General features: G+C 37.7%; 1 protein-coding gene across 1 annotated transcript; it reads right to left on the minus strand.

Moving 5' to 3' along the window:
• Positions 1–3,271: 3,271 nt before the first annotated feature.
• LOC148697255 (protein NO VEIN-like) lies at positions 3,272–19,567 on the minus strand. Its single transcript, XM_088692095.1, has 13 exons — positions 19,048–19,567; positions 17,240–17,577; positions 16,366–16,582; positions 15,652–15,765; positions 14,846–15,020; positions 11,779–13,553; positions 10,804–11,016; positions 8,209–10,476; positions 6,518–6,627; positions 5,714–6,116; positions 5,312–5,626; positions 4,860–5,117; positions 3,272–4,487 (listed from the first exon to the last, which is right to left on the minus strand). The coding sequence occupies exons 1-13, from the start codon at positions 19,414–19,416 to the stop codon at positions 3,729–3,731; spliced, it is 7,314 nt and encodes a 2,437-aa protein (XP_088548221.1). The 5' UTR covers positions 19,417–19,567; the 3' UTR covers positions 3,272–3,728.
• Between the last annotated feature and the right edge of the window lie 3,085 nt (positions 19,568–22,652).

Genomic DNA, 22,652 nt, shown 5'->3' on the forward strand with positions numbered 1-22,652 from the left:
AGGACAGCATTGGTATCGCCCATGAGATGTTTCATTTTCTGAAGGGGAGGAAAGCAAGGAACAAGTTTGAGATGGGTATTAAGCTGGATATGCATAAGGCTTATGACCGGGTGGAATGGGATTTTTTGGATGCAGTTATGGAAAGAATGGGGTTCTGTAGTAGATGGAGATCGCTTGTTAGTGGCTGTTTATCGTCTGTACAATTCGCTGTTCTCCTAAATGGGCAGGCTGGGGCGTCCTTTGCTCCCTCACGGGGTATCCGTCAGGGGGATCCTTTTTCTCCTTACTTATTTATTCTGGTGGGGGAGGTTTTGTCCAAATTGATTCAAGGTGCGGTTGATCAGGGCCGCTTGGAGGGTGTCAAGTTGGGCGGCTCGGGTCCTGTGATTTCTCACCTTTTCTTTGCTGATGATACTCTCTTGTTTCTGCGTGCTGATCAGAAAAACTGCCGTAATCTGAGACATTTGCTTGACAGTTTCTGTGTAGCTTCTGGGCAGAAGGTGAATTTAATGAAGTCTAGTGTTTTCTTTGGGGTAAATGTGCCGACGGGGATCGCTGATCAGATGGGGAGGTCTCTTGGCATGGCTGTGGTTAACAATCCGGGGACCTATTTGGGGGTTCCTGCTATTTGGGGTCGGTCGAAGCAGCGTGGTCTTGCTTATGTGAAGGGAAGAATTATGGAAAAGTTACAAGGGTGGAAACAAAGCTTGTTATCCCGTGCCGGCAAAGAGGTTTTAATTAAGGCAGTAATCCAAGCTATTCCGGCGTATCCTATGAGTATCTTCAAATTCCCCGCAGTTGTTTGCAATGAGTTGGATGCGTTGGTGGCTGGATTCTGGTGGGGATGTAAGGAGGGAGTCCATAAGATTCATTGGGTTTCAAAGGAGGTTCTGGGTATTCCTAAAGATTTGGGAGGTTTAGGCTTCAGAAACTTTCAGGAATTTAATGATGCTCTGCTTGCAAAGCAGTGCTGGAGATTAATTACTGAACCAGAATCGTTATGGGCTCAGGTTATTAAGGCTCGGTATTTTCCCCATTGCTCGATATGGGACGCGAAGAAGGGTGGTCGGGCGTCTTGGGCGTGGAGTAGCCTTCTTTGTGGTAGGGACTTGATCAGGGAGGGTTCTCATTGGAAGATTATGGGGGGTCAGGAGGTTCGGGTGTGGCAGGACAGATGGTTGCCGTCCTTGCCCCTTGGACATCCGGTGCCGATTGGTCCGGTTGCGGTTACTCCTGGCTTACGAGTTAGTGCACTTATTTGTCCGGAGTCGGGGCGGTGGAACCTTGGTTTTTTGCAGCCTGTCATTTCGGGGGAGGATATGCAGGCTATTGAGGAGACGCCTCTGGGGGATTTAAGTGGTAAAGATCGGCTTGTTTGGGAGTTTAATAAGAACGGGTGTTACTCGATCAAGTCAGGGTATAGATGGCTGCAAGATAGATCGCTAAAGTTGAGGGATACTCGTCGGCCTTCTGTTCGCGGGGTCCCCAGGGATTTATGGAAAGGTATTTGGAAGTTGGAGGTGCCTCCCAAGTTGCGGCATTTCTTGTGGCTTACTGTGCATGGTTGTCTTCCTACTCGGGATGCTCTCTTCCGCCAGAGGTCCTCTCAGACCTCCACTTGTCCTATTTGTTGTTGCCACGATGAAACCACGGAGCATATGTTCCTCTCCTGTTCATGGGTGGAACCCATATGGTTTGGAGGGGCGTTGGGTTACAAAGTGGATTGGCTTTCTCTCCCAGCTTGGGTGGACTGGATTCTGGCGGTCTTCTCTCCGAACATGTGCATCACGGGCGATACGAAATGGAGGCGATCTTACATTGTGTTTACGTGTTGGTGTATTTGGAAGGCCCGCTGTGATTTTGTGTTCAATGGGGTGCCCTTATGTCCTCCCAAAGTTTTGGCTGCGATCTCTGTGGCGGTGAGCTCTTTCTTTGGTACAAAGGCAGCGGTAGGGTGTAGGAATGTGGGCGACGGGAGGAAGGAAAATCAGGCCGTGCGGTGGTGTGCTCCGGTCCATCCTTTTGCGAAGATTAACGTGGATGCTAGCTGGTCCAAGGCCTCAAAATTGGGTTTTGTCGGGGTGATTGCGCGAGGACAGGACAGAAGGATGGTGGCTGCCGCGAGGTACGCTATCAGGGCTCCTTCGGCGGCTGCTGCGGAGGCCACTGCGTTGATGCATGGGTGCCAGTTAGGAGCGGCTTTGGGAGTCAGGTATGTCATCTTGGAATCTGACTCCCTTGAAGCTATAAAATGTCTCTCTAGTTCGCTGTCTGTGGGTAGTTGGGAGGCTTTTCCCGTGTTGGCTCGGGTTAAGCAGTTGGGGAGGGATTTTCTTGACTGCCGATGGTCGTGGGTGCCCAGATTAGCTAATAGTGTGGCGCATGAGTTAGCGTCGGTTGATTTTTCGGAGATGTGTGATGTTGTATGGGTCGATAGGCCCCCATCTTCGTTGGTCTTTGTATTGAACAATGATGGGCTACCTTGTACTCACTAATTTGGGTGGGGTGGTGATGGGGATGACGCCTCTACTTGGTGGGGGGGTCTTTGTGGTCTCTCCCTTGTCACTACTTGGTATTGTTCTGTTGTTTGCCTCTTGTAGGCTTCTATATAATCGGTTCGTTGGGTTTCAAAAAAAAAAAAAAAAAAAAAAAAAATTTCAACAGCCATCTCCCTCATTTTATAAGGGAATGGCCTAGGGTTTGTGGGCTTGGCTTTGCTTGCAACTTGCGAGAGATTTTTCAACATGACCATCATACGAGACAATACATCACGCGTCCTTATATAAATGGTTGGATATGTGTATTAAAAGGTTAATAACTTAAAATTTTAAATTTTCCACCACTTACATAAAAACACGTAGTGTACCATCCATGTTCTTGTCACAACTAAAAATTTCTCGCAACTTGAAAGGCAACAAGACTTTTCTTGCGGGCTAGTCAAATAATTTTATTGGCTAACAGATATCGCAGATTTTGTGATGATTTACGCCGTATTAGGGCTTTCTTCGAATTGGGCGCCAAGGAAAACATCTCCAAAGATTTATTGCCTCCCTTTTTTCCATTGCTTTTCTTCTTCTTTGATCAAAAATTAGGTTTTTAAGAACTCAACTACAAATCTCAAATTATGTTCGAGTAAGGCCCAGCTTGTGTTCAAACAAAATAACAGGGTGGTCGAACAACAGCCCGTTCTTGCAGAGAGAGTCGTATATAATCCTCGAAAGCACATAAAAAGCCGGAAAAGAAGAACATTGATAAGCCTAAAATGCAGAACTTGAAGTCTTCAACTTTCTTTACTGTGGTAAAAAAAACTGTAAAATATCTTTGATAAGCAATTGTCATCTAGATAACAAAACCGAGTAAATTCTGTAAATATATACATTGTTGCCAGAGACAATTCCTATCCATTGTACATACAGACCATAGAGGAGAGGTCACTCTCACTCCTATTAAAATCAATGAAGGGGACTGAATTGTTCGAATAAATATGAAGAATCCCAGCTGACAGCAGTAACTACACACAACAGATGATGAAGTTTGAATGAATAGTTCCCGGCATGTTCAATTCCAGCACAATTTTCACCCAAAAGTCAACTTTTGGTTGCAAATCAACTGGCCTATGGCCTCCCAATTTGATGTGATAAAATCCGGTTAAATAAGCAGATCATCCGCTGCCACATCAACTTAGATAGGCCAATTGGGCATGCAGTAGAGACCACATGAAGTACCTTTTAGGACTGGGACACAATGGAAAATTCCTTCTGCTGCTCAGGCATCAAGACAGCCAAATGTAGTTTGTGAAGCTGGCACAATTTTGCAAGATTGTTGAATACTGAGACCCTTGCAACATTATTATCCAACAAAACGACATGTGCAATACTGAAAGCTTCACCTTTCTCAACCGCAAATTGCAACTCTCTCATCGATATTTCAAACCAGTCTTTTCTTGTAGACTTGGTTGTTTTAACTTCAATGTACTCTCTACTATCTTTCTTCTCTCCCAGAACGATATCATATGGTAGCCCAGTTTCGTTGTGTTCATTAACCCATTTAACAACTGCCTCGCCAGCTTTGTCAACAAAAAATTTAAAAGCTACAAGCTCACCTAGCCGCCCAGTTAAAATTGCTTGTGTTGAATTGGGTGTACCAAATCTAAGCCGATCTCTACTGCTAAAATTAGATGAACCAAAGTCAGGAGCATCAGACACAAGACCAAAACTACTAGGATCAAACTGGATATGCATTGCCAAGTTAGCCTCATAGCCAGACAAGGACCAAACAGATTCACCATCAGGAAGCTTTGGCACCTTTTGGCTATTTAAGATGAAAAACTCAGTCTGCTCCTCATTTGAACCTGATTCTGCCATGGTTGTGATCATATGAAGGAAATTTGCCAAGTGCAGTTCAGGACTTCCATTAAAAAATAAACGAGAAAGCTCCAGAAATAATGCATGAGAATCCGACTCTTGGGTTGTATACAAAATGCTACCCTGTATTTATAAAATGAAGGGAACAAGGGTATGAAGGTGAGAAAAATTGCAAGCACTCATCACACCAAATTCTTGCTGAAATATCTTCCGGAATCATAAAACTATGAGAAACACCATTTAATAAGAGAAGCTGATTAAAAGGAGGAACTTTTAGGGGATGCATAATTTACATTTCTCTTTTACCAGAACAAAGTAGGAGGATGGTGTCAAGTAACCTGCATAAGATGTTTCACATACTAAATCCTTGTATTTCAGAAGGATGTAAGTATATTGTGGTCCCAGGTAGAGTCTAAATCAGTTTGAAGTATAATAGGAGCATTATGAAACACAAACAGCAGGCATTCACATTCAATGAAGGATGAAATAACATACCGTCAGAAGGCAACTACATTCAACTTGCTTCTTGGATTCACTTCCAGTACCCTTTATAACATTCCGGTAAAACAGCTTTTCAACAACTACTACTTGCAGATAGTTCAGCATCTCAAATTCAGACTGCTTGAGTTGAGAATATTTATCTGGGTGTACACCATTCAAGTATCGCTGAGCATATGGAAGAGCCCAATCCAGCAATGCAGCTTTAAAGCTACAGTCTTCGATACCAGAATATATTGCCTCACGAGTTACAACCTGCATGTAAACAAGAAGGTATGGGGAAGTTTCAGGTGTATGATTTAATTTATTATTATGACTTATTGAATTCCATTTATAACTCAAACATGTTGCTTATGTTTCATACACATGCTGACATGACATGTGCGTGTTTGTGAACAAATAGAGACATATCTCATCTCCGCTCACATAGAGACATATCTTAATCTTACCTCTGAAAGAGCAGGAATCCCTAAAGTCTGCATGAGGATGGACACTTTCATACATAGTATCTTTTCATCATCTTTACTCAGTTCACCCAAGTATATAAAATCAATGCCATCCAAGTGCTTAAACTGCTTGCTTAATTTCTTATCATCACACCAGCACACAAGACCAAATGACGGATGTAGAGAAACCCACTTATCTTGTAAAGTAGGAAGCACCGTACATTCAATCTTTGTAAGCGAATCTTTCAAATAAAGAGCATCCTCAGCACCCAAACCTGATTTTAGTCCATCAGTCCACTTCAGGAAAACTTGAAAAACCTGACACAAGCAACACAAAACACTTAGATCACCCTGCAGCTTGCATTCATCGTCATATTTCTCTAAACTTGGTTACTTAGTACTTACTGCACTAGCTGCTTGTGAAGGCAAAGCAACATTTGATAAATGAAGCAAAATCTGAAGGTAGCTTCGGAGAGGAGGGGTCTCATGTACTCCACAGACGTTCACAAAGAAGTCATGAAGGCCTGGGTAGAAATTGCAAAGCGTCTTAATCAATGGGCCATGAGTAACACCTGCTGAGCTGCACTGACGATGAATTTCTCTGATTTGGTCTACAAACGATGTGGAATCATGCCAGTATACTTCTGCAGGGGACAACAATGTACCAGATACCACATCCTCGTGCCTGAAGCTAGATGCATAAGGAATAAATATTGAAGGTCCTGAATGGAAAACCTCTGCAATTTTCTCCGTTGAAGCAGCCATTTCATTCCAGATTAATGTGTAAAATTTCAACATTTGCCCTAGGCTGGAAGACAAAAGAAGGGCCAACTTTAAAGTGTGCAATCTTTTTTTTTAAGATGAAGAATTTTTGCAGACCGTGCAAAATTAAACAAATACAACAAGAATAAAGTGTACATATACATATATGTATTGTGTCGAGCATTGCTTAAGGTTGTGATTTTGAAAGGACATATATCTCCCTATAAGAACATTGCTTAAAATTACCTCCCGATCATGTGGATCTAATACCTATAAAAGCAAATGATACTGTAGAGGAAATCCTCTAGGTTTAAGCACTTAAATTTCTTTGGCAATAGTATTCACAAAATTGGTGAAACCAAAACATTTAGCGTAAGACATAAGAAATATAAGCTAATGATATATAAAATGAGGTCAATCATGATGGAGGGAAAATCATAATCATACCTGGCCTGGAATTCGTTTTCACACCTCCATAACTTCAAGACCTCCAGAGCATCGTCAAGAGAAACCATTGTCTTAAAGCCAATATCACGTACGAAATTCTCACTTCTCACCTGTTTCAAAAGAATAAAAAAAATGGAGTACAACAGATTAAGAAACTTCAAACAATATTTAAGATTTTGTACAGCTGAAATTGTAGTTATTATATCCACAGTATAGCATTGTCTCACATAAATGTTATAAAACATAGAGCAATCGAAAAGTATGCCACTACGCCTTCCAGAAACAACATATGCAAAATGCTCTTGAGGCTCATTGCTCATTAACCTCATTTAATAATGGAAACAATAGGGATTGCTAAAAAGGATTGGAATCTAGAGCTATCATTTTTTTTTTTTTTTTTTTTTTTTTTTTTTTTTTTTTAAATTTGGTGATAATGTAGACCTGTAATCGAAAGATGCAGCCATCTCCAAATTCTAAACATAAAATAAATTCTAGTATCTCTAACTAGGTGTAATTTCTTTTTTCTATTTAATAAATTTTCACCTCGTACCGTCGAGTTCTCTTGAAAAAACAAAAGGTTCTTTCCAATAAGGTACCAAAATCTGAGCCACATTCTCTCAAAAAAAAACAAATGGTTCTGGAACATCACTGTAAGAATCAATTAACCACCAGAGACTGCTTCACATGGGATGGGACCAGACCTGAGTTGTGGAACAAATAAGACTTGGAGTTGAGTTTGTTCGAAAAATTAGCATCAAATATGCCATAATTATTCGGTGGTAAAATACCGAACTGTGCTTCACTTGACCCTGGTTGGCCCAATAAAAAATGAATAACCAGGCCATCGTTCAAGTAAATACCTCTCCCAACATAATCCTCCCATTTTAAATCGTTTCTTGATTTTGTGGCTTTTTCTTCATTTTGCACATGTAAACAGTTGGATATGAATTAGTAGGTGAACAGAGAGGCGATGAGGGAATTATTAAGGAAGTACAGCGTCCAAACAGCAACACCGTATAAATAATGTTAATTAATTTCTTAACCACCATAAAAAATTTCTTCTTCCTAGATGCAACATCATAATATCCTTTTGTCTTATTATAAATTGTTTTATGAAGCGACTAACTTTTATTTATACTTCTATGGACAAGGAGAAAATTAAACATAAAAGAGAACAAGCAGGCTTATCAATTCGAATGATAATAATATAATGATGTCAACAAATGATTAACATCAATATTCAACTAATTCACATAATTAAAATCTTGAAGCTCAACTGTGAATCCTAGCTATTATTAAAAGCATGTCATATTAGATAATTAACATACGATAGAGAAAAAAATATATATTAGAAGATAGAAAATAAAGTTCACAAATCCAAAATATAAGTATCACAAGTAGTCAAAGTTGGACATAGATTAATTTCTCCACACAAAAATTTTCATAGAATTATTTATGATCATTCATCAGTGGATACCTACAAATATTCTCACACCAATGTGATGTGAAATTATATAAGCTTTATTGATAACCATTCAAACTGTTAGGAAAAATCGGGAAGTAATTTAGTACGCAGAAAAAAAAAAAAAAAAAAAAAAAAAAAAAACATGTAGAAAAGAAATAAAAAAGGTCACACCCTTTTCCCTTCGAAGTAAAAAATGGGGAATTCGGTATGCAGGTACCAAACTAACCTTTGGAATCACAAAAGGAGCAGATGCCCCCAGAGTCGAACGCACTGCATCACAGTCATGATATAAATGTTTAGGATAGTGAAGCACATCATCCATCGCTGATGCTACCCACTGCACATCACAGACGCTACTTATAAATGAAGATTTGAAGGGCCTTCTGTCGGCTTCAGAGTTAGAAGCACAATAACCAGTAGTTTTTTCACTATAACAATCATCCCACAAAGTATCAAGAACCTCTAAGAGATATTCACAACCTCTTTTGTTGCCATCTCGGGCCAATAGTGACAATAAGTCGACCAATTCAGGGGACTCCCAATCTGTGGTATTTGACCTAAGGGAAATTAAGTCCTTATCCCATATCAAATTCTTAACTAGTCCATCTGAAATATCAGCTGTTCCCTTCACAACTTGAACTACTTTGACGAAATCCGTTATCCCAATTTGCTGGAAAAATTGCCTCCACTTCTCCAGTTCACATGGGAGTGACTTTGTGACAGGATGTCTCAAATAGGAGATGTCAACCTCATGCCACTTCATATCCGCCATATTAATCAACTTCTTTATGTCCACGGGATTACCAAATTCTTGACTGAAATGAATTGATACCTCAGAAGGTCGTTTAAAGCCATGATTTGTTGATATGTAAGCTTTATCCCGTATTTCAGAGATTATATATTCCCTTTCAACATGACAATCGGAGCAGCTAGACTGTAGGTGGAGCATAATAAAGCAGAGATATTCAATCATCAAATTCTTATCCCTATCCATAATTCTATCTTCAGACATAGCTGGCAGGATGTGCACTTTGACAATTTCGTGTGTAGATAACTTCTGGACACCAATTCGGAAAAGCATACCCGTGAGTTTTTCAACTGTCGTCACATCCATGGATGACATATCTGCAGACAGTGTAGAAAGGAGGGCAGGATTTACAGTCCGAAGTTTTGCATATAAATGTGGAAAGGACTCAAGTCCGTGCTGAGCTTCAAGCTTAGTGCATGAGGCATCAAAATGTAACCAAATTGGGCCTTCATCTATTGCACCGTAAGTACCATCTGAAAGAGGAATGAATGGATTTTTTCGAAGGTTTTCTATGACATCCATTTGAATTCTAGAGTCAAATGAAGCTTCCACAGATGAACTGAAAAACATTGCATAAAGTTCACTTAGCCAAAAGGCCAGCCAACCAAACCCCATTGATTTGAGATCATTATGTTTATGGCATAAAGAGACCATAACTTGAAGAAGAAAATTGGGCCCATACTCCGCAATACCTAGTGCACTTGCAAGTTGGTCTGACAGCACAATATTTTTATCCAAGAACCCAAGGCCAAGATGTTCACGTAGTAAACTGTCAGGAAGAAGTGAATGAGCACGTTCATTCCAACCTCTTAGGACTTTGCAAGGAGGAACCCATTCATTGTTTCCTCCTTCTAGGAGTAAGCAATTTGACATACGTAATTTAGAAATAATCAATCGAGGAAGAGAAGAAAAGAAGCCATGCACCTCCCCGACAAGCGGAACAAAGGACATATAAGCTGCCACAGCTCTGCCTGGACTCTCTCTAAAACATGGAAGAGCACAAAAAGATCTCTCTGCATTGATAAACAAACCTGGAAATTCTGACAATAGCCACTGGTTCCAGGGACTATCTCCATCCACTTCCTCTCTAGATGAAGTAATGGCAAAATCACCCTGCAGAATAAATTTCAGGCCATAAGTTCTTAGAGGAAGAAATGCAAAAACTGGGTGTTGGCGTAAATCTGGACTATAATCCCCACTATCGGATTCCTTCAAAGTCAATGCTATCGAGATCTCTGTTTTTTGTACATCACTACGAACAAATTCTGCTTGCAATTTTTGAGATACTACAAACCATGTCATTTTTTCTGTCCCATGTGAAACCTTAACGATACCATCTCCCACAATTTCTTTTCTCATGACAGTAAGTGAATCATCAAGCAAGTTTCTGAACTTGATACACTGGAGGCGGTGCAGAAAGAGTAATAAAGATGGATGAAGATCTGAAAACATATTTATAATATTTTTCATGACAGTTGCATCTGATAATTTTGATTTGAAGGGAAGAACAATGCAAGTGTTCCAGCAGTCACGGTCAGATTGATCATTGCCACCAGAAGTAAGCCTACTAAACAAGTCAATATTGCAGGGAGGTACAACTGTTGGCAAAACAAACCCGATCTGACCCTCACTTATATCAAACTTGATATGGAACCCATTGGAATGAATTTCCGGAGCATCTGTGACCTGCAGATAAATGCAAGCCTATAAATGAAAGCATATTATCAATGTCTTTCTAGACCATTATGGATCCAGTGGAGCAAGTCTCCTCCAAACAGGGAACAAAGCTGAGAATTTGACTAACAAAAATAATAAATAATTCATAGCAGCAGTAAAACATATAAACCGTAGTCCCTATAATAAGGCTTGTTTGAAATTCAAAATGATAGTACAACTGTACAAGGTACTTAACTTAATGCAGCAAACAATCAAGAAAGAATAGGTGTGGTTTGACATGAGAGAGAGAGAGAGAGAGAGAGAGAGAGAGACAACTGCAGTGTTTTCACAACCTACCCGAAATACTGATTTGAAACCAATGCCCTTCTGCCCTATATATCCAGCATTACATCCTTTCTTGGTGGAACTTCCAACGTCACAAAGTGCTCTAATGTTCTGGGAAGAGAATCCTAGCTCATTGTTTAAAACAACAATACCTGATTCTTGAAGAATGAATGTTAGAGTTGCTTCTACATTTCTTGGGTAGGTATTATCATCAGCATTCTGAACCTGAGACAACAATAAAAGAATAAATATGTACAAAAATTAGATGTATAAAATTGTATTAAAACATCACTAGCTTATCAGAGGCTTGTTTTCAACTTAAGACTCAATTATAGTATCAAACTCTAAATAGTATTTAACAATATGTTGTTGCAGGATAAATTTTATAAATGAAAGGTGTTGACAGTATGTCCTACATTGAGAATTCTAAGCCCTGCATAACAATATATGCTATCGGGGGCATCAGGCAACAACACAAAATATAAATAAATACATAAATATGCATAGTTATGTTTTTCAAACTATCAACCTGGCACCACACTATAAACAAATAATAAAGTTGACCACTTAACATGTCAGGCTGTTTACAAAGATTTCTATATGTATAAATAGTAATACACATGTAACCACCAGTCAGTAAACCACTAAACCCAGAAAGCCGTACAAATCTTAGCAGAGTTCATTTATTAATCAGAATCCAGGAGAACGTCAAGAAATTACATGAAAAAAAGTATACGACAAGACCAGGCATCTACACCATAAATGAAAGAGGAAAAAATTATATGACAAGACCATGAATTTAGACGGTAAATGTAAATGAAAGAGGGGACACCAAAAAGATAATAAAAAAGAGGAAAACATCACACAATTGAGCAGATGAATGCACTAAGCACAATGAAACAGGGGAAAAAGACACAGAGAGAGAAAGAGAGAGAGAGAGAGAGAGAGAGAGAGAGAGAGAGAGAGAGAGAGAGAGAGCACCCTTACCAGCTCAAGAAGAAAGTGTGAATCCTGAGAATACAATTCCTGTGAAAGACAATGAAGAGCTCTCCCTAAGCGAGCATGCTGCTTTTTTAGCATGATACTTTCAACACTTTGGAGGCTTGAATCAAGACCGAATTCATCTCTCCGGATTGACTCAATTACCTGGGCTGCATCTTCATGTTTATTAAGCTCCGTAGAACCTTGTGTGGAACAATATCCATTTCTAGCATCAGAAGCTTCTGCACTATCAATCTTCAGATAGATACCAGTACATCCACCTGTCTGCTCATCTGACCTACCAGATGCACCCATGCTCTGTTCAGAAGCAGAAAACTTACCTGACACTTCTTGCACAATCATCAAGCTTGACCCTGTTCCATAACTAACAGAATTCATATGTGAATCCGCAGATATGAACAAGTCTGTAGCATCATTGGAACAAAATTCATAGTAATCAGTAATCCACTCCACTATACCAAGAGACAACCCAACTTCGTGAAGCATGAGACGCTGTTCTGATTTGATACATTCACCCAGAATGGCTGAAGGAGCATGTTTGACAACAGATTGTATCCCAGAAAGCAATATATCAGCAGCAAAATCACGAAACTCAGGAGGTAGATACCCAAGGCATTCAAGGACAAATCTTGATATAACAGGCGTTGCACCATTCAACGTGCTTAAGTCACTGTGTAATTTACTACACAATTTACCAGCAGCAACTTCACCAACAATATCTTGTCTAGACAGTGGTTCTCCATAATTAAAAGAATTATTATTGTCATGTACTTCCAAACCATCTAAATAATTCTTCAGGATTACTTCAAATGCATGTTGTATATGAATTTTCAGAAGGGAGACAGGAACATGTTTTTCTCCCCCAACTAGTGAAAATAGAGATAGCATTTTCACTGCTGTTTGAAAAGAGGATCCTCGAAGTGCAGCTTCCAAGAATGAATCAACAGTTGCTGAATGATCTAACCGAATCAGTTTTCCATCTTTTGTCACCAAACACAACAGTTCATCCGTGTTGACTTCTTTCAACAGCCATGGTAAAAGAGGGCCAAGAGAGGGAGCAAACGAAAGGTCCCAATGTGACCATAAGTTTAAATCTGACATCATTGGTGCCCTAAGTAAGACTTCAATTGCATCCTTGGATGTAACAGATTCATAAGGCTTTGCTTGCTGGCCACTGTCAGTATTGATTAAAGTGCTGTTCCATAGGACATTCTCAATCTGTGCTGAAGACTGTCTAGCATAACTAGTTCCACATAGTGCCATTGAAAATAGAACACAATTGGAAATCGCAGCATTTTTAAGCTTTCCCACTATGCTTAAGAAATCTTCCACTGAACCATTTTCAGTAGTTGTGAAACTAACCAATGGGAACTGCTTCCTAAGCAACAGTAATATTTTTTCTTTAGTAATGTTTTCATCCTCCCATAAACTATTCAAAGCTTGAGATACTAAAACAACCAAATGGTGCTGGAGCAAGCAAACCTCCAAAGGACACTTCCCAGTTACGTCACCAGTCGGGAACTTGCACAGCTCGTGTGGCAGTAGAGAAGCATATTTCTCTAAGAAGATAAAAAACTCCCCATAACCGAGGGATGTAAATTCCTTGATGCCAAATTCTTTGACCAGCCAAAGCTCGCAATCGCAAAGCTTTCTCAAGAAGATAAATATCTTCTCCTGAAGTGATTGACTATTGTTATGCCATCCTTGATCACTCTCAAAATACAAGGTAATTTTTCTGATTATGTCCTCAACAGAAACACCTGTGAAATTTAATTCAGAACACCATAAGGCATACAAGTTTCAAAGAGAAACATAAAAACTGGGAAACAGAAAAAGACGAGACATTATCTTATATAAAAAGTTAAGAACAAATACTATGGTGTCAATAATTTAAACCTATGTGCGGCAGTAATTTTGACTGCCTACAGCTCAAAAGTGTTCGGGGGTACTGAAATCCATTTTTCAATTGTTAGATGGAATCACTCTTGTAAAATAATAGAAGATTAATACCCATGATGTGATCCAAAGGGGGTGGCCTTATGCCTGCTAATCTCCTCATTCTTGTGTTATGTGCAAAGCAGCGGGGGAAAGTGTGGGTCATGTATTCTTACACTGTCCCCTTAGGTAAAGAAAAACCTTGGAGAAGAACTAGAACAAGTTTGGAGGAGTAGAACTGGTTTGGTTTTGTTGTTCCAATATAAAGCTCTCATCTTTGTTTTAGTTTGTAGTTACAAGTTGAAATCTGATTACAAGAGTTGGGAGTGTAAAGGACAAGTGCCTCAAATTCACCTCTTATATTTTTTTGGAATTGTTTCTTTGATTTCTCAATTTTTTTCCAAGAATTGCTCATATTTAGCTTTGTACCTCGATTTTTCAATGGGGGTTCTGCTACTTTGGTGTTGGATTGAAGCAAATAACATGAATATTTGGTTCTTTTTCATTTTTTTTCATTATCCTGCTTCCTAGTCTGAAACTGCACCAGACGCTTCACTAAATCAGTCCAGCTTAGTCTATTCTAAGCCAGTCTAACTTAGTCTATTCTAAGCCAGTCCAGCTTAGTCTATTCTAAGTTGGTCTGGCTTAGTCTATTCTAAGCCAATCCAGTTGAACCAAGTAAAGTTCAAGATAGTCTGGGGCAACAAACGCAACCTTAGTGTCTAGGGTTTTAAAATAAAAGTTGTTGGTTTATGGTTCCAGCAAGCCCATTAGTCTTTAAATTTCCTTGATCTATAAGGATCAGGTTATTATTTCCGCTTTCTAAAGGATTGAGTTAGTTCTTGTTCTATTAGGTTTAGGTTTGTTATAAGTTACATCATTGTAATTCTCTTTAGATAGTAATGATTGAATAAGATCGATGGAGCTTTTCTCTTCTCTAGGTTAGTGTGATTCTAACCCTAGTTATTATGCCCAAGGCCTCTAGGAGTGATTCATAGAAACCCTACTGGTATGATGATAGTACTTTCTATCCTGTTCTCATATTTTCCCATAATCCTTTTGTCCTGCATCATTATGCTTCTTCTTTTTCAAAAGAATAAAAACAACCATCACTTACTCTGCGTATGCTCAACAATATGTTCAGTGATGACCGGTGGATCCTTCATTTTTGGTTCATCTTCAGTAATTTGTTCAACATCTATGCCCACATATTCAGGACAGTTATCAGCAAGACTGCCAGTTTGGAATGTATCATACATGCTATCCCACATTCCACATTTGATAGACGAGACCTGCAACATAGACATGACAATGTGAGTGATCAGAAACAGTTGCATCACAATAAAGGGTTTCACTGGTTAGTCACAATACAATATAAAACTTCCACAGTAAACTTGTGGAAAACTCAAAGAAACCCACATAAGACAAATTGAGAACCTTGTTGAGTAATTTTTTTTGAAAATTTTCAAACATAAAGAATGATCTTAGCATGATATACAGGCCCTATAACAAGCCATCTATAAGCATAACAACTATTTTAAAAACCATTGTTAACTAAATGTATACAAGGCCTTAGCAGAATCTTACATTAAAGAATTCAGGGTAACTAAATGTATTGAACCCATGATAGAAAAACCAAAACCAAAAGGAACTACACGAATATACACTATAATATGTAGTTTTATTATGAAAAAGAAAAACGAACTACAATAAGCTTGGACGAGCAGCCCATCAGAACCAAAACAGCAATCCAAGCACCATACATCTGTAACAAGAGTTAAAACACACAAACATAACAAAAACATATATGCATCTCCATACTTTTAACATCCTCGTGAATTGACTAATTAAACATCTGCAAAACAATAAAATACTACATGTGAAACTAATAAGCTGATAATTAAACAGACCACAATGACTTACAGCAACGTTAAGTAATACACTTAATGGATAAAGGGAAAACATTGACTTGATTTTCTTGATTTCCTTTTTCTTCCGAGCTTTAGTATTGTTATACCGCAGCATCATATCAAGTGCCTACAAGAAACAAAAGATATGTCGTGAAACCAATATTTGTAGAAACAATAAATAGAAAACAAGATCTGCAAAACTATTAAAACAGCAAACAATAGTCAAAGGGTGGTTTTTAGAACACTGACACTTAAAGCACTTGTACTAAGGCTAAGTTAAAACAGCGAAGAAATAAAAATGAAAAAACATGGTGCAACTTTTGTTATGCAAGAAAATTTAGCAAGGAAACACAATTTATTGGAATTATTTACCATGTATTTCTTATCCTTGTCAACACCCATGGGATATGAGAAACATCAGCAAATACCTCCAGTTCTTCACCAAAATATATTTCCTTTATATCCATAACCTTCCCCCATTAATACAATTCACTAAAAATATCAATCTGTAATGATATCAGCAGAAAATGAAGCACATTTCCAAGAACAATGTTTAGAAATCTTTGAAACCTAGAGAATTTGGAATCAGTTACACATTAAAATCAATTTCATTATAATTCTGAAAAGAAATGAAAATACGTAGAAAACTAAATACATTATATAAATAGATACCAAACTATTGGCAGGTATTTGATATCTAATCATTTGTTTACAAGCATGATCATACCTCAGTCACAGTGTGCTTCCGACATGCCTCCCTCCAGGTTGTAATAAAAATCTTCAAGTTATTGTCTACTGAAAGTTCATCTTCAAGCAAATTGCTGACCTCATTGGGCAGCATGGAGATTGCACTGTTCGTGGAGATTGCATCTATTTTTTTCTCAAATCCCTTCACAGATTTATTTTCTAATTTCTTGGCTTTCCGAATGGCCGAAATATAATTCCTGTGATCATAAAGGAACTTCAATCTATGACATTATAAATTTGCATACATCATTGAAAAATGATAAATGAGATGACTACGTAATATCATGAGACAGTCTTGACCCCTTAGAAACCTAAAATCATGGTTAACAAATTTACCAATTAATAAACTATGATTGATACACACACACACACACACAAACACAAACACAGAGGTTATGGCTCATTTAAATTATAAACTATCAACTACTTCATAAAGGTCTGCAATGAAGTAGAGACAAAGTCAACACATAATGCTTGAGATTGGGCTGTTTAATTTTATATCAAAGGGGCTGTGAATTTCCTGAATATTATCCGTGTCAAAGAGATTTTATAGTTATTTAAAAAATTGACAAACAGCATGCATTTTACATCAGCACAAGCATGCTTAAAAAATCTGTGACTCAACGAAAGAACGGGCAAGTACTATACGAGATCCTATTCAACATCCCTAATACAGAGGAAAAAAGTTTACTGCCGCATGTACTTGCAAATATTAGAAGGAACTTTACTGCACGAAAGCTTCATAAACTAGTAAATCAGCATCATATAAATGCATATGAACTAAAGACAAAAGAGATCTCATTTGCAAAACAGCTTTGTTAATAAAAAAGTAGAAGCAAAAATATGAGACATACCCCACACTGTGAATTCGTATTCCAAGATCTTCCTTGCTTGCAGCTGATCGCTTCTTAACGATGAAATCTAAAATCTCTTCAGGGCTAATCCTTTTATTGTTAGAAGTATCCATGAACTCTAAAAGTAGAGATATTGTCTCCCTACTAGTTATCTTGAACACCTTAGTTGTGTCAGACTTCACCGCGAAATAATGCAAAACAAGTGGGTGTCGCAACAAAGGGCCCAATCCCAGCTCTTCAAACTGCTCAATCTTCTCCTTCTTGCAGATTGCTACTTCCATATCATACAATGAAGTAATGGATTGAACGCCAACGAAACAATGGATAAATGCATTTATCTAAATTCCAATAGAAAATAAGTAAAGATTGATGGGATTTAATACATAAAGCATAGATCTTATAAGACAAAATACAGAAAAGATGCAAAATTTTAATATTGTATCATATGCTTCTTTGGTTGTTGAGAAAACAAGAGAAAGGGAAAAGTCACATGTTCGTTGTGCTTGATTGTATTACTTTACAAATGAAACTTCATACTCAAATGAGCGAAACAAAAGACAATAAGTACAGTCACCCTTGACAACTAATGTTCGGTGAATAAAGACAGCAAATCTCCTTGGAATTGCTCGATAATAAAAAGGTCAATCCTTTCAGCTGCTCTCACCCCAAACCCAAATCAGAAATATAAATTTATTAAACCTCATCCCTTATGTTTAAATTACTCAAAACAATCCCACGAAGCAAGATAACCAATGGCGTAGCCGCACCAAAGACTACGGTGGGTTGTAGCCTAGGGAGGATTTCTAGCAATATGTATATATACTTTAGTATAGTCTATATAATAGACAAAAAATGTGTAAGAAGAATTATTTTTAAGGGAACTTTAACGAAAAGCTCCTGGTACTGTTCACTTTAACGAAAAACCACATTTGTACACTAAAAAATCAAACATGGTACTATTCACTTTACCCTTTATTTTGTCCTTATCGTTAAAACTCAAAGTTTTCAGGCCCTTTTCATTAGTTTTCCTTATTTTTAATGAAACTAGCCCAGTGAGTATTTATCACAACTAAAAATATAAAAATTACTACAAAAATTGTGATGTCATTTTGCTCAAGATTATTCTGCTTTGAGATAATGGGGTTTATATTAGTTTTAACCAATTTTTTTAAGATTGTCTTTACTTTTACTTTCAAAGTTTTACTTTGTGCTAGTTGTGTGGTTGCAATTGAGATATCAAGTTTTCTATCTTCTTTTTGTGTTTAAATCTAAATATATGTGAAATTTTGTGATTCATTGTAATTTTGTTAGTTTGCAATTGCAAAGCTTATTGAGTCCTGCCAGACAAATTTTAAGTATACAAATACAGAAGTTAAACTTAAATTTTTGCATACTATACGTATGTAGCAAAAAAAAAAACCATTTGATTTTAGGGTAATTTTTTTAGTTAGCCCACCCATAAAATATTTTCTGGCTCCGCCTTGAAGATAACTGTTGCGAAAGAAAATCGCTAAAGTAAACAAATATCCTTAAGAAGCCCAGCGTTCTCTCGAGTCTTTGGCAAAATATTCCAATTCTTCAGTCCATCTTATATCCATGATATTCTTTGTTTAATGTGGTTTCTCGGAGGCTAATTACAAGCAATAAAAATCATGTATGTTTTTCCCGATACAGAGTATTTTCAATAAAATCCTAACACGCAATGGAAGTGTTTAAATTACGAAAGAATGATTACTAATATCAATTAGAACTCTTTTCCTATACTTTCTTAGCAACCAAATGAAGCATTACTTAGAGGATGTCATTACCTTCGCTTCGGTGAGCATGAGGAGGTTCAGAGACGGAATTTGCTGCATCTGAAACCCCAAAGAATCCCAGCTATCAACTTTGAGCATCAAAAGGGCCGACTGCGCGACCTTCCAAGCGGAGACGTTCTCTCCGGCGGCGGCAAGCTCGTCGCGAGCCTTCCCCACGGCGCGGTCAATACTCTCGAGCATATCCCTCGAGTTCTGAGGCCCAAAGACCGGAGAGCTCGAAACCTGCTGGGGAGGAGGAGTGAAGCCAGGGTTTTGAGTAGGGTTGATGGGGTTTTGGAGGGGGAAATTAGGGCTTTGGGGTTGTTGCGGTGGCTGACCCCGTCTGCCGCCGGAGGAGCGGCGAGAAGGTCGTCCGAACATGGCGAGGAAGAAACAGAGAGAAAAGGGAAAATATTTGGTGGGTGTGTGGAGTTAGTTATTATTGGAGGGAGAGAGTTTGCACCCAAATTCCCCCCAAAATCCTTGATTTTTTTTGTTTCGAAATGGACCCAAGTTTTAATGCATTTACAGTGTCAATTGGAACGCGGAAGTAAGTATGAAGGGACTCGCTTTTTAGGCGAGTCCAAGTCTTAAGCACCTTTAGCATTTTTTTAATATTATGTTTAGATAAAAAAATTAAAGATTATTAAAGAATTTAAAATAACGGAAACTAAAATAATGAGATTATATTTTTCGAAATTTATGAAATTTATTGTTTATTAACCTGAAAGAATAATTGAATTTGTTATGTTTAATTTCTGAATCATAAAAATTATGAAATAACAGTTATTTACATAAAATTTATACTTGAGAATTGAAGTTCTAAATTCTAAATTTTCGTATTTACGAATCTAAACTAGAACACTCAAAACTCTCTCTCCACGTAATACTGATAATACTGATATAGGTTTCAATGTTAATTGCTGGTCCCACTGTTATGTTTAATTATAATAAATAATTACAATTTAAAATACTACTTGGTCTCTCTTCTGTTCTCTTTTCTCTCTTTCACTCTCTCTCTCTCCTCCCAACTGAAACCCAGAAGCGTCCATCAAGCGTGGACCTTTGTCTGATTTTTCTTCCCACAATTTCAGTTGTTCGCGCCAATAGCCATGAATTGGTAAACATGGCTGCGAAGTTGAAAAAATTAGTCGAAGAATTTCCTGGACGACCGCACGAATTGAATCTGAAAAAAAACCCAATATCCGAAATCTGTAACAAGAAAAGGTCTTGTGCAAACCCTCAATTGAATGTCTCTCTCTCCCAAAATTACTAGTTTTGCTATGGATTTCTCGGTCTAACTTTTTAAAGCTCCTTGATATTTTTTATCGGGATAATTTGATGTAAAAACATTTTTTTGTTTTTTGGGCCGAATAATTCATGTTCTTGTTACAACAATAATTTTCAAATCTGGAGTACGATTTATTGAGTTTTCATGTAATTTTATGGATGTTTGGTTCTTCAGGGAGGATAAAGGGTGAAAGTACAGACTACAGAGAAAAACAATATTATATTGGCTCCTCACCGAGAAGATATTCTATCTCGACACAACACGTGGATTTCAACCGAATGTGGTTCTCCCACAAAAGAAAATTGATTCGTACGGAAAAGGAATCCGCGTGAACTTTAACTTTAAGCAAAAGAAAAAGTAGTCAACCAAAAAAAAAAAAAAAAAAAGCAAAAGAAAAAGTAATACAAGGGAAACTTGGTGCGCTGTCACATCCGTGCTAGCTGGCCAATTTAATATTTTAGATATGCCAGATAAATTAGGAATCCGGATCCTCTTTGGATCCCAATATCCTAAGCGTAGGGATCATTTAATCCGGACTGTTGAAATTTGATCCAACGGTTACAATTATTATAACTTTTAGAAGGCCCCTATTTGTAATTGTTGGATCAAATTTCAACGGGCCGAATGATTTGATCCCTAGGCTTAGGATATTAGGATCCAGGTTCATAAATTAGATAATAAAAAGCAGTTGCAAAGTTTTATAGGGAAATTAGTCGCTAAGTATTACAATTTAGTAGTATTCATTTTCATTTATAAGTGAAATGTCTTAGATTCAATTATAGTCAAAAACGAATTTGTTAACATGTCTACTATTCTATTAGCCTCACATGGTGTGTGGTTGATCAAAACATGCGGGAAGTGTTAACAATGTAAAAGCTTAAGAACTAAGCAAACAAGAGAGAGAAAGTAAAGAGGGAAAGTTTGTTAAAACTAAATTTTCTCTTTTATTCAATTTGTGTAAAATAATTACAACAGTGGTATTTATACATTAGTGAGTCTAAGGACACTACCAATAATACAAAGACACTTGTCACAATCCTATGCACTCATAATCTCTTCAACTATATCAGGTCCTGAGAAAAGAACGGGCATCATTCACTACAATGCCCCAAAGCCGATGTATCACAGGTAATGGTCGTATTTTAGTTGTGATCAAATGGTCCAAATAATATGACCGTTGATTGATCCAACGGTTATATTTCAAACTTTTATTTATTTATTTTTTACTTATAATCCAACAGCTGTGATCAAATGAGATTAAATGTGACACACCACATCGCCTAGGGGTGTGATCCTTATATGCATATTCTCATCCCTACCTAGCACGAGGCCTTTTGAGAGCTCACTGTCTTCGAGTTCCATCGGAACTCCGAAGTTAAGCGAGTAGCGCGCGAGAGCATTCCCAGGATGGGTTACCCATCGGGAAGTTCTCTGTGAGTTCCCAAAAACAAAACCGTAAGGGCGTGGTTGGGGCCCAAAACAGACAATATCGCGCTACGGTGGTGGAGCGGCTCCGGAAAGTGGTCCCGCCCGGGCTGGGGTGTGTCATTAAATCTAATAGTAAAAAAAAAATATGAGGCCTAAAATTAAATCTAATGTCTAAAAAAGTTTTAAAAAATTATTCAAATCAAATTTCACTCAAAAACTTTATAAATACCTATTTTTGCATGATTTTTCATTATTTATGTGTATTTACATACTTTTAAGTTCAAATATTCATACAAATAAATTAGGATAATCCACATCTCAAGCTAAAATTTTAAGCCTTGACTATTAAAAGAGAAAAGTAGTTTTTAAGTTGTAACTTAAAATTTTTAAGTTTTATCTAACCATTGGGTTGGTATCACTCACTTTTTTTCGGGCCTACTGTAGAAGGCCTTAAACCAACTCCAACTCTTGGAGTAAGTTTTAGAAAAAAAACCCCAACCCCAATTTCCTTCTAACTCTTGGCCCAATTTGAGGTTATGGGTTAGAAGATAAAATTGAGCCGAATACAAGCCATAAAATTGGGCTAGGTTAGTGGTGTGCCCCACATGTGAGAGTGGAAAACAGGAGGTGAAGCCCAAACGCCCAAGTCTTATTCGCGCACGCACGACCCCGCCCACATGGGCTTGTCCCTCGTGTGTCGAAACCAATAACGAGCCTAAATTTATTGAATCCAACGACTGAGATCGTATATGATCAAATCTAATGTTAAAAAAAAAAAAAAAAAAAAATCATAATAAAAAAAATCTAACAACCCAAATTTAAATCCAATGGTTAAAATAATTAAAATTAAAATTTAACTCAAAATTCACCAAAAAACTCTATAAATACCTTTGCATAT

The sequence above is a fragment of the Pyrus communis genome, chromosome 4 (assembly GCF_041283825.1).
Source record: "Pyrus communis isolate YQ-2024b chromosome 4, ASM4128382v1, whole genome shotgun sequence".
NCBI classification, from domain to species: Eukaryota; Viridiplantae; Streptophyta; class Magnoliopsida; order Rosales; family Rosaceae; genus Pyrus; species Pyrus communis.

What these genes read in the sequence shown, in the direction of transcription:
- LOC148697255 (XM_088692095.1), bottom strand. Translation starts at nt 19,416, where the DNA reads ATGTTCGGACGACCTTCTCGCCGCTCCTCCGGCGGCAGACGGGGTCAG. An exon ending in CTCCTTTTGTGATTCCAAAG is followed by an intron (nt 6,628 to 8,208) that starts GTTAGTTTGGTA and finishes CTTTTGAAACAG; the next exon opens with GTGAGAAGTGAGAATTTCGT. An exon ending in GAAAACGAATTCCAGGCCAG is followed by an intron (nt 6,117 to 6,517) that starts GTATGATTATGA and finishes TTTGTCTTCCAG; the next exon opens with CCTAGGGCAAATGTTGAAAT.